We start from the raw sequence: 13380 nt of genomic DNA, 5'->3' as shown, positions 1-13380 counted from the left end.
ATAAATTTTAAGACAAGCACAATCAAATCAAGTGTGTCAAACCCTGTTAAATGTGATAAGTGTGGGCCAGTAAAAGTGATTAGAATTATTTTGTGTGGACTGATACATATATATCATAACAAAATGTTTGTTTTTTAGAATCTGACAATTTCATTTCTTTCGAAAAGAGATCCACCTAAATTCCATATCAATTTATGATTTTTTTCAAACCCATTATTTTTATTTCAAAAACATCACTTTGATTTGACTTAATGCCTAAAATACTTAAAATTTCTGTATTAAAAAATGGACCAGTGAGTTACAACTCATATGGTTGTTTGTAATACATTTAAATTTGTATTAACTCAAAGAATAGAAAGCCCAAATCAATGGTGTAATAACAAGGCTAAACTCAATGAATTCCTAAATATGATTCAAATATATTTTTTTTTAAAAACCTGTTGTTTAGGTAATAAAAAAATGATGATATACTCTCGATCCATTTATCTCATTTAAATAAGAGAAGATACTTAAGCTTGTATAAAATTATTTTAAAAAGTTAAAAGTAAAAATTGGGACACAATATTTTCTGTTTATTTGCTATAATACAACAACTAGGAATATATTCTACATTTTAATTTGTAAAATTAATTATATTAGTTATCTCCCATTATAAGACTGAATTGAACAAAATTTAATTCAATACAAAAATATTGTGTATTGTGAAAGTTTAAAGAAGAAATCACATAATATGTTCATGCTTACAAAAGAATTGCACAGATCTTTACAGATTCAAATCATAAAAAAATACATTTATTAAAATAAATCTGATGTTACGTATTCCATTTAAAATGCTAACATTAAAATATCAGACATCCTGACTAAAAGGATAACAACAATCTGGTTGTATCTGCTGACCGTCTAACAATATTTCTGTCCATGTTATCTTGATATTCACCAGTCCTTCCTGAAATAAAAAGAAATCATTCCCTCATTAACTGTAGTTTGTCCCTGAGTTCTAGACATAATATTATGCATTTTATTGTTGTGATTTTTTGTGTTTTGACCTGTATTTGTAAAAACATTGTTAAATATTTCATTAACAGTGTATGGTTGGCTTGGAATTTTTGTTGTCATTGTAATATCATAACAATCTGATGTTGAACAAGTTATTGTTTCAGAATCAAATGCATTCTGGGTACTGTTTCAAAATCAAATGCATTCTGGGTAATGTTTCAGAATCAAATGCATTCCGGGTATTGTTTCAGAATCAAATGCATTCTGGGTATTCTTTTAAAAAGTGTGCAGTATATTTTCATTTTTGTGTACAAATGACAAAATTCATCGCTATCAGTTTGACTTTAAAATGTTGAATTAAGCTAAGAAGACAACAGAACAAACATGGATATCCTAAAAGCAAGACATAAAAAGCAATTCTTGTGCCAGTGCTACAATGAATCAAATTAGAACCGGCTATTAATATTTCAACTTGGAATCATTTTAATTATGGAATTTGCATAAACTCTTGTGCTTGAAATTTTTAATAAATTCCATGTTTATTTTGTATCATAATGTTTTGAGCAGTGCTATACACTTATTCCAACAGCAATATTAACTTTTTAGTAATTTGATACCATAGCTACTGCAAGACATGACAAAAATTGGCTTTTTTTTCAAGAGTTACAAAACTTTAACTGTTCGATTTTCACATGCAGTACCATAACTTTCTGATGCTTACATTATTTTACATTTTTGTTTGAATTTGTGAAAGAAAGATACCTTTTGAAAGAATTAAGACCATATTTATTGACCAGAATCATTCTTCTTTCCAATAAATAACTAAAAGTTTACATTTTAACAATTTTGTAAAATTGCTATATTTTAGGGCCAAAAAGGGGTGTTACTTTTCCAATTTTTCAATTTGTCATTCTAGAGTTGTTGGTGAAACAAGGTCACGAAACTTCCATGGAATTGATGGATTTACAGAAGTACAAGCAGATATACAGGGTCAAATAATAACATGTATGAATTATGCACATTGTTGAAGGCAGCAAAGTGACCTTTAATTGTTAATTACTGTCATTTGGCCACTTGTGCTTAGTTGTGCAAAGTTGTCTCGTTGGAAATTATAGCACATCTTCTTATTCTAATATTTTATGTGTATGTGTAATGTGAACTAAATCTTTTCCTTATTTCCATTACTCCATGATGTCTACAAAATATCACTTACTTTCTGTCCACTGGTGACCTTGACCTCCTTCTGTAAGGTGAATTTGACCTACAAATAAAGAGAACAATATAAAGTCTGCTTTTATATTTTGTACTTTTGTCTTACAAGCTAATTGTGTTTCAATAGATTATGTCAAATCAAACTTCATTATAATATATTTTTAATGAAATATAATGTGAATAATCCTACCACATTTGAAAGCTTTTTGCCAGACAGACAAATACTATAACTATGTAAACAACACAGAAGAGGTTACATAATTTATGTGTGTGTTTACATTTACTGTACATGGATTCATTTGTTTTTGTAAATATTTGATTTTGTTGTTTTGCCAAAGGTCTGCGTAGAAAATGAGTTTGTTGTTTTATATTTAATATTGTGGTTCATCTTTCCAGTGAAATCCAAAAATTGGCATCACACAAAAATAAAATCTACAGTAGCTGTCTGACATGTTTTTTACAGACGGAGATTGATTACTGGTTTAAATTTCAGTTCCTGATTTTTAATATACCAACTATCTTGTGTTCAGGTTGCCGATAGATATGAGTGTAAATCCATAGAAGTTAACATAATGATGTGATACAGGGGTGGGTCCAGCAATTTTAAAAAGGGGGGGGGGGGGGGGGTTCCAGCTATATGTCCCCATTTGAATACATTGATTGTCTAAAAAAAGGGGGAGTTTCAACCCCCAGAACCCCCCCCCCTCCTGGGTCCGTCAGTGTGATAGGAGTGTAAAACCATCTTTGTACAAAAACGACATGCAATCTGAACTTGCTAGTCCACAAGGTAACAATTCACAGAAATACATGTAACAATATCAGCATACATTATTCAGACTCAGAGCCGACTAATCCTCTGCTCTTACTGTTGTACCCTTGCCTGAAAAGGGCAACATACTTTTTAAAATGCTTTGTTTGTTCTTCAGATGTATAAGCTTGAATGTAAGGACTGGAGGGGAGCATGATACCAACATGCAACCGAGAATTTCCTGATTAGTAAAATTTCAAAACATTCCAATGAATAATTATCAAACCCACCTGCTACGACTATCACTTCGTCCTCGTCTCCTTGGTGATGGTGAGTCCCTGCGTCTTGGAGGAGGAGACCTGAAAAAATATCAAACACAGCATCAATACATTATATTCATCAAGATTTAGTAGGGGAAGCTTCCTCATGAAAAAGCATTTTATTATCCCTAAAAAACACTTACCACTAAAAGGGTATTTTTAAAGGTATTTTTCTAAAATATAATTATTTAACTTTGCAAATATAGCATTGTATAGTTTAAAAGTCTATGTTCGATGTGTCAATGAGTATTCATTGTACTGTTAACCAGATAAAAATTCTTTGAATAATTTTATAACAAATATATATAAATATATGGTATAATAACAAGTTTATTTTTATGTTTGGATTCTGTTTTCCCTTTAGATATGATCATTTAATTTTCATTTGTATACATCGATGGCAATGGAGATTATTTTGTCTTACATTTATAGAGCTTTCTATGTATATTGTTACTTTCCAATTAAAAAATGGTACCTATGATGTCTTCTGTCTCCTATTATGTGGACGTGTTGGACTTCCCTTAACCAACAGTTGTGAAAAAGCAAATCTATTAACCCTCTACCTACAGGTTAAATCTGCCTGATATTACTGCACAAAACTTAACACACACTTAAACCCCTTAATTTTTTGTTTAATTTTCTTGATTATCTTGTAAACGCTCTGGATTTGAATTGAAAATTTTGAAACTCTTATTTTACTTTTTCCCTCTACTATCCATTTTGATACCCTCTGGTTTTTACAAGTTTTCCAATTGAAACAATTTATTAACTCTCTGGCTTTTTCCTCAATTAAAACATTTTAAAACTCATCTGTTCTTTTTAGCCTATCCATTGAAACATTATTGCCAACCAAAATTTATGTTTCTTAATACATTTTTTTTCCTCAAAAACAAACATGTCATATGTTTTTCATATGAAAAACAAGAGACACTGTTTTGCCTAATTTCTAATATACTCTTTAACAGTGAAAATTTACAATTTCTGGTTATTTATTTTATATTTTATACAGTTAATTCAGTCCATGTATTGCAAATAATTACATTAGATGTAAGTTTCATTATAATACGCTATTCTGATTGGCTAACATGTTATTCCGTAAACAATTGCATCAGACAATAACATTTATCATGCATGATGACACGAGGTCCCACAAAAAAGTGCACAGGTGAATTAAATAAAAATGGATAAAAATCGTGTTTTCACGATTTTAGCTAAAAAAATGTAATTATAAGTATTGAATACTTCTTTTTGAAACTTTATAGGGTTGTAAAAGCGTTGACCGTGCGTACATTTTTAGAATGAAGCGCTTCCGCGCTTCATACAAAATGTACTTCGGTCAACGCTTTTACCACCCAATAAATTTACAAAAAGAAGCATTCAATTCTTAATAATAAATTCCCCCTTTCCCATCCTTAAGTCTTTTTAAATAATTGAAGAAGAAAATATTTTTATACTGAACAGTAAAATATAGGAATCACTGAACTTAAAAAAATAATTAAAAAAGGGTATTAATTAGATAGCAAGTTAGATGTAATTCATGTGCATGTATAAATGATAGAATATTTATTAATATGAATATCAGAATATCCATAATTATCAGTATCATCTTGATCACAGATACCTTGATAATTTTCATCCAAAATACTTACAGCAAATGTACTTCAGTACAACTGCCAATATATTTAGATACACTCATGTATCCTGAATATGCCTAACTGTGAAACAAAATCATTACCCAAGCTACCAATTAATTAAGAACAAAAAAAAAGAACTGGAAAAATACTTTTTAAAAAACATAAGAATGAGACTGCCATAAATTAACTTGATGCAGATACATTGTTATAGACAAAATCCAATAGGCTACAAATAAGGTGCCATTTGACATTTTTTTTTTTTTTTAATTTGGCACATATACTGTATATTAAAATAGCTATATATAGTCTATCTTTAATATAAGTACATTACTTACATGACTTACAAATGTAATAAATTTAAAGCTTTTTGTTTTTAAGAATTTGGTAGATCTTTGAATCATTCACAAAATGTGTCAACAGGTGAATTCAAAATCTTTTAAGGTAATAAGATGTGGTATGATTGCCAATGAGACAACTTACCACGAGAGACTAAAGGACGAGAATGTATAAATTGACAGCTCACAAATGACCTTCAACATAAATATGTAAATTTATGTTGATATTTAATTATACTGTCTATTGCTAACTCCCTGACCTCTTCTTTAATTCTTTTTTTTTTTGTAAATTCTAATATATTTTTGAATAAACACTGTTTTCCTGACAAAAAATTACAATTATATTTTTTTTTATCTCTAATGTTAGCACATGGACCTATTTTATTTTAAAAAACTGACAATTTTCAATTAAAATGTACATTAAGTAAAATTGAAATCATATATTGAAATGATCTTTCACCAAACCTGCTGAAATGTTGTTTATTTTGTCCACAGAGTCAACAAATGATTCTGCATCAAGTTAATTTTAGATGGCAAATGAGTGTTAGTAAGGCAACCAAAACAGGACTAACTTTGTTAGAACACACTAAAACTTTCTTCTGCTGAAAAAATTACAATTTAAATGAACTTGGTACCCTATTCCATGATGATAATGTCAGATGACGTGACAATTTGTCGATGTTTAACCCCATGCTTAAGAGATGAAGCTGAGAGTTGATATTAGAGGTGCTTGTTGAAAAAGCGTTGGCTGAGGAGTCAGTTGTTACATGGTCTTGTTGATAGCGTTGACTCAGAGCTACGGTTGATTAGATGTCAACGTTGAGACCTGAGGAAGTTGTTTTTTGATGTGATGCCTGATGACTTGTTTGAAGACAAAGAGGGAGGCCCTGTAAAGGGTGCAGTCATCATATTAATAAATACAAAATACACATAAATTTCTACACAATTCAAGTCATGCACAGTGGTGTCAGAAAACATAAAATGTAATAGTATATTATAATTAATCAATGTGCTGAAAGAAGAGATATTACAGATTTATTACATAATATAAATTTGTTACATAATATAAATTGAATATTACAGTAGGTAGTCTGGTTTTACTGCATTTGCTTGAAAAGGGTATGAAAAGAACCTTTTTTTATGTATACATGAACTAATTTTGTAGAAAAAGATGCTCAAATAAAGAATAGATAACCGAAAATTAATGACTTCTTTTATCAATAATCGAGATAATGATAACTTCAGTCGCTGTAAAATATCAAATATTTGCTGTTTATGCCTTGATAAGAAACATTTGTTTTAAGAGTTTTACTAACAGTAAACCAGTTTGGCGGGTAATAGTTGAGTTACTGCCCCTGTTCAAGAAATGCAATCTGTAGAAATTAAATCCAATTTAATTGTGAAATTTGTTAAAGTCTTTTAAAAACTTAAACAAAATTATAAAAACCAACATAGAAATAATTCACTTTGAAGTCATGTAATAGAATTACTGTGATACAAGTAAAATAAAATATATGAAACAGTTCTAACACATATGAGTATTTAAAAAAACAAACAAGTTGAACAAAATTTTGAAATGTTATTTTGATCTGAAACAGGTTTAGGCTTCACATAAACCATTGTAAACAGTCAGTACTCAGAATTAACAAGATAAACAAATTAATTTACAAATATTTTCAATCCTATAATTCATTGACAGGAAATTTCGTTTTATCTTTGTTTGTTAATTTTAAGTACTGATTACATAAGGAATGCCGATTGGAGACCCTGACCATTTACATATATAGTATAAAAACCAAACATTTTTCGATAAAATTTCCTAAATCGTTCAAAATTTTAGTCAAAAAGTATACTTGATGTAATATTTATACAAGTAAATTTATAAATTATTATTCATAATTCCAATGTTGTATACTAAGACCATTACATCAGAATCTTTTCTTTCGTCATATTTTTTATATGAGAGGTCTCAAGATTAATGTAATTTTTTGGAACAAATATATATTTTTATTACATTTTGATGTTTGGTTTAAATACTTTCACACTTTTACATCAACAGTTCAGCAGCATGCATTCATTTAGCCCTGCAGGATATCTAAACATTGTGATGAGGCGTGTCAGATAGTATTGTTTTTTAGTTGATTTCATCAAAAAAAAATCCTTAAAATAAAGTCTAGCCTACAGGTACATTTGTGTCAGAATTTTCTGTTTAACATGACATTCTGTTATTGTATCAATTAATGAATACAATTATATTTCTGGAGTTATCTACCTTGAACGACCTCTTCCGCCACTATAACCACCTCCTCTACCTCCACCTCTGCTACCACCCTGTCTCCAGTCATCTCTGTATCCTCCTCCACGTTTAGGAGGACCATCTTTACCCCAGCGTGACTTTCCTGATGACATTTCTACTTGTACCCTTCTACCATTTACTCTCCTGTAAAATATCAAACTTGATGCAATACAATGTACATGTAGTATAGTTTCAAGTATGTAATTTAAAAATAAGAATATATGGAAAGATTGCTGATGAGACAGCAATCTACCAAAGTTTAAATGAAGTGGATGATAGCAATTGGTTTGTTTCCTCACATTAGAAAAATAGATTAGCAAAATCTTGAAAAACCACATCTTCCCAATCTGAGCCTGACTGAGTGTTACATACATGTACAATATATACATGTGCTTTTGCTTTTAATATTTGGTAAATAAAAATAGTTTTCTCCTTTGAATTGTTTTACATTAGTCATTTCAGGGCCCTATATAGCCGACTATGCAGTAAGCTTTGTTCATTGTTGAAATGTCCTATAGATGTTCATTTCTGTGTCATTTGTTCTCTTGTGGAGAGTTGTCTCATTGGCAATCGTACCACATCTTCTTTTTTATAACATGACACATATGATAATTAAGGCATTCATAATGTCATCTTTTTAACTCTATTTTTTTATATTTCCAGACATCTCTTTAAAAATTTAAGAAAAGCTTGCTCAGTCTATTGTCAGATATGCACAGTCTGTCTAATTGTGTGTTATCTACATAATTAATGAAATACTGTAAACGTAGAATACAATAATTTAAAACTAAGTTATTAGAATTCAATACACCAAAAATGACACTATTTATCTTATTTTCAAAATTATCTTACTCCAAAAACTAAATGTATCTTCTTTAAATTAACTTTAACAATTCAATCACCAATAATAATCAATCAAACAAATTTCTACCAGAAGATTCAATCAATGCCAATCAAAACTATAAGAACCACTTACGCTCAAACATTTTTTTGTCAAATGGTTGAGCAAAAAACATGTCGTCCAATACTTATCTGCCAACACATTATAAAGTGGTCCAATATGTTAAATGTGCTTAATAAAGTGGTCCATTATCAATGTGCCAATACATGTACAATATTAATGTGCTAACAAAGTGGTCCAATACTTAAATATAAATGCATAATAATACAGAACGGGTAGGGACTTATTTTTATGGATGTCTTAATCCGTCTAGTCAGATATCAATAATCGGACATTTTTATGGTAGGTAGTATGGTCATTAATCAACAAATCCAGGTGTGATTGGCAATATATTTGTCCTTTCATCTTAATCCGTGCTGCTAGAATTACGGTATACTGATTTCAGAATCAGGTTACCTGTAATTTTAACCTCTCAGTCACTTTATTGATTACATCGTTTTTGACATAAAATATTTTTACAGGTGAAGTACTGGAGAAAACTTTGTTTTAATAAAAATAGCATATTTTTTTAATTATGTTTTTTGTATTTCAACTGCTATTTATTTTCTAGTTTGTTCCTCAAAATTATTTTTGTTCTATGTTCTTTGTTGTTTATTTTTTTTTTTTTTTTTGTGTATCGGTTTCTTATTTGTTTGCATAAAATTTCAAACATAAATATTTTTACATGTATTCTATTTCTGGAAGCTTACGGTTATTTTTGTTTTACTCGTAAATCCATTAGCAGAATGCTGTCTCCGGGGTTAGTTTGACGCGGCCACATGCAAAATATTTCTATAATATGTATTTAATATTCAATTCAGTCTGTGTTGGGTCAGTTCGGAGATATAAAAAATAATTACAGTGAGCAATACTTGTATATTATTTAGTAGCTTGCTGATTCTTTGTAGTTTTTACTTTTTACTGTAAACAATTTATTGTCCGAAACTTCAAACATTGGAGATGTATCAATAAAATATAACGCAAATAATAACACTATAAGAAGATATTGATTCTTCCCGGACATAAGTTTATTTTAAGATTTCCGTGTTTGTTCATTATGTAAAATTTATATAATTGAATGATCTGCAATTGAATGTAGGGGGTAAATAGGGTCCGGATCTCGAAATCCCGGGCTTAAAAACACGAAGTCCCAAGGTCCCGAATTTAAATAAATCAAAATCCTGACATCGCGAAAAAAGAATTCCCAGATTCCGAAGTGTTAATCCCGAAATCTTGAACTTAAATTAATTGCGTAATATTAATTTACGCACAATCCATGTAAAAAAGGAAACTTGTATGTTATATATTTTTAACAGCAATTTGTTAAGAAAAATTTGCCGTAAAAAGATAATTGCATGATACACATATTAGTGATCAACAGCGTGTGCACGTGGTTGAACTTTAACTTGACTCCACTCACAATATTATTGAAGGCTAATAAAAGATGTTAAAGATCGATTTTGTCCACTGCACGAGATTCTTATATGGCGGGAAATATCGTAACAGTAAACTCAGGTGACCTTACTGAACGACCGTTGGAAAATCCATTCATGATTTAATTTGATGTGGAATGATTGACAGTATTGTGCGTTTGTTTTGAGGCTCTTGATCGATTGACCAGAATAGAAATTTAATCAATTTACATACATGTAAAATCAAAACAAGATTTAGTCTTCTTTAACTATTTTTTTTTTTATTTTTATCAGTCATTTCCCGGATTCCCAATTAAATATTCTACTTTGGAGAACTCCTTTAAACTTCGGACAACATCGATTTAAAAATTCTTACGGACTGCGCGACCTATAGAATGACTAGAAGTACGACGAAAAAGTAAAGACAGCTGATCATGAATAGTATGATTAACCTTCAACCCCATTGGGGTATAAATGTTTATTTATTCAATAAACTATATAAGGTTAAATTTTGATTTTCGTGTATCGATTCGTAAAATATATTTATATTAAAAACTCTGGCGATTTTCATAAAAGAGTCGACTGAGACATGAAAATAGAAAGGCAATATTTCGATTGTCAACTATTTTTTGTTAAATAAAAAATAGGAATCGAAATATGATCACGGCGTTATAAATATTGTATTTAAAGAAACCAATTGTTTGACTTTCAAAGAGATTAACGGGAAATATGTCAAAATAGAAAGCACGAGTGATCTGTCTGACCAAAATGTTTTACTTTCGAGAAATGATTGACAGGTGTGAATTGATGTAGAGGCTCCGACAGGGAAAGTTGTATCAAAAGGAAAATAACTTTATTCACAATGCCTATACATATTTTATAAATACTATATGTTGGCCTTATACTTAAAATTGTGTTTCTAATAATACCATCTAAAGGAACAGGACGTTAAAAGGGGGAAATAATAAAACCATCAATGAAAACTCGTATAATTTACGGGATTGATGTCTCAACAATTTGATTTCAACTTCGATTGAAAACAGTCTTGGTTGTTATTAGGCTTATTATTTTGAATTAGATGAAATATTTACGGTTTACAAATGCAAATGCAAATACAAAATAGTTTATTGGCACAAAACTATTATAATAATTGGCAACACAATATATTGTTAAAAATCGTCTTTATTTCATTTTCAAATTATAAAAAAAAAAAATCCCACATTCATGATATTCAATTTTAATTCTAATTCTAAATATTCAATTTTTAATTTAAATTCTTATATTTAATTTTAATTTCAATTCTTTCTCTTTGAATACAAAACAATATTTTACATTTATCTATTCTCCATAAATACAAATATATCTGTACAGGTAAAATTTAATTCTAATCAAGCTGGTACAGATTGATTTACGACCTTCCACTTGGATATTGCACAGCAGGTGTTTATTAACCTGGGACAACTGTCCGACCAGTCTGACATCTAGACGGATTAAGGCTTCTATAAAAATAAGTCCCTACCTGTACTGTAAGTGGACCAATACTTACGTGCCATCAAGAGCCTTTGTAGCATCTTCAGCGTCCCTGGGATCCTGAAATTCAACAAAAGCAAATCCTGGTGGGTTTCTAGCCACCCATACATTTCTTAATGGACCATATCTCTGGAATACATCTTCTATTTCTTGTTTAGCAGCACCATAACCTAAGTCACCAATATATACTTTACAGTCCAGGCGCCAATCTTTTGTTGCTCTTGCTGCCATGGTAACTACAACAAATAAAGCAATAAAAAATATGTCACTTCTTCCCTTTAGGTTATATACATGTATATTCACAAAGCTGCCAATTTCTTTCATTACTTTTCAAAAATAGAATAAGGATGCATGTGATATTTCTGGAACCAACATTTCATCATGACTGACACATGGACACTTATAAAATTAATATCAGCATGATCAGGGGCAATTAATGATTATATATGTATGTAAATTGTCATGAATTATCTGCTTCACAGCTGGGGAAATTGAACTATTGAAATAAAAAATAAAAAGTCAATTTGATAATGCAATTGATGAAATAGAAATATAAAGTTACCAATAATGTAAAAAAATAAATATATTACTTTAAGGACAGCAAAATAAAGAAAAGTAAGTAATAAGATTATAGAAGAAGATCATGAAGATAAGAATTTCATTGTCACGTTTAAAATTATTTTCTTGAAAGAAAAAAGCCACCATTAAGTATTCTGAAATGCAGTTAAAAAAACAGCTTCCATGTCAATGGGTTTAAAGTCTGTGTAATATACATGCATGGTGGTTTTAATAAAATACAAAAGGTCCCAGCAAGAACTGTTCAAAGTGGATCTTATAGGGGTCTAAGCGTGTTGTGGGATGGCCGATTTTTTGTAAGCGTGACGTGTACCTGAAAGTCAAATTATTGTGCTGTAAAAACGGGAAATGAAGTCTATCGGGACACGGCAAATATAAAAAAATGAGAATTACTTACGTACATAATGTAAGTGGGATAAGGGAATCTGACAAAAGGATAAGCGTCATCAAAGCAGCCACCCATATATTTTTTTTTTCTTCAGGTTTTATCATTTTGTGTGTGCAAGTTATTAATAATTTGACAAAAGCTTTCATTAAACTTTTCACTTTAATTACACGAAGAACAATAGATAAGTAAATTAAGTATGCGTGCCATCTTGAATCCAACACTGAAAAGGCAGTCGACCGGATTCCCAATAATTGAACAATTTCAAGCATTTGATCATTAAAAAAATATTAGCTTTGTGTTTAAAGTAAATGTATTTATTTATTTTGGTTACTTGTATTTAGAAAGATTTGTTATTTTAGTGTTTTTGGCAAAATTATTCGTGGGAATCTCACACCTGAAATATTCCGTTGCGACCTTGACCTGCAAAGAGTCGACACAATAATAAAATCAGAAAGAAAGACGTCAGCGGAAACGTTTAAATTACGGAAATCGCTGATTGAAAACATTTTTATTTTAGAGATTTGAAAAAATCTCTGAAGAGAACTGATATCGCTGATATATTTTTTTTCTAAAAATAATAATCAGAAACGTAACTCTCAATTTGTGATGAATTTGAGTTCTGTGAACTTTTATGCAGATTTTTGTACTTTTTTTTAAACATCCATGATATGGTGTTGCATGTCTGCATTTTTTGTATATCCTATCCTCTCGAGACTTTTCTGTCTTTTTACGAGGACAATGCCTACAAAATTATGCTTGAAGTGTATCATTCTCTAAAATGCCTTCCGTCATAAATGTGCATGACATATCCGTCACTGGACGTTAAGCAAACGACACTTGAAGCAATCACTCCTCATACCGTTTTAGTTCACGTGTTATGAGGCTGATGCCGCAGTCAGACACAGCTATATTCTCAGGCTGACGTATGTGTCATCCATCATGTATAATGATATATATCGATATACATCTATATCATTAAATCTAATGTTGATC

At 30.1% G+C, this 13380-nt stretch overlaps 1 protein-coding gene across 1 annotated transcript; it reads right to left on the bottom strand.

Moving 5' to 3' along the window:
• Window positions 1-760: 760 nt before the first annotated feature.
• LOC134683403 (RNA-binding protein 1-like) lies at window positions 761-11681 on the bottom strand. Its single transcript, XM_063542684.1, has 5 exons — window positions 11440-11681; window positions 7518-7685; window positions 3247-3315; window positions 2210-2257; window positions 761-946 (listed from the first exon to the last, which is right to left on the bottom strand). The coding sequence occupies exons 1-5, from the start codon at window positions 11652-11654 to the stop codon at window positions 934-936; spliced, it is 513 nt and encodes a 170-aa protein (XP_063398754.1). The 5' UTR covers window positions 11655-11681; the 3' UTR covers window positions 761-933.
• Window positions 11682-13380: the final 1699 nt, after the last annotated feature.

Source organism: Mytilus trossulus, chromosome 9 (assembly GCF_036588685.1).
Source record: "Mytilus trossulus isolate FHL-02 chromosome 9, PNRI_Mtr1.1.1.hap1, whole genome shotgun sequence".
NCBI lineage: Eukaryota > Metazoa > Mollusca > Bivalvia > Mytilida > Mytilidae > Mytilus > Mytilus trossulus.
Note: the sequence above shows the minus strand (reverse complement) of the source record. Positions and strands in the feature narration are given on the sequence as shown.

Excerpts from the sequence above, each read along its gene's own strand:
- LOC134683403 (XM_063542684.1), bottom strand. The coding sequence starts at position 11,654 with ATGGCAGCAAGAGCAACAAAAGATTGGCGCCTGGACTGTAAAGTATAT. Across the intron at positions 3,316-7,517 it reads GGCGGAAGAGGTCGTTCAAG|GTCTCCTCCTCCAAGACGCA; the intron begins GTAGATAACTCC and ends ATATTTTTTCAG. Across the intron at positions 2,258-3,246 it reads CGAAGTGATAGTCGTAGCAG|GTCAAATTCACCTTACAGAA; the intron begins GTGGGTTTGATA and ends CTTTATTTGTAG.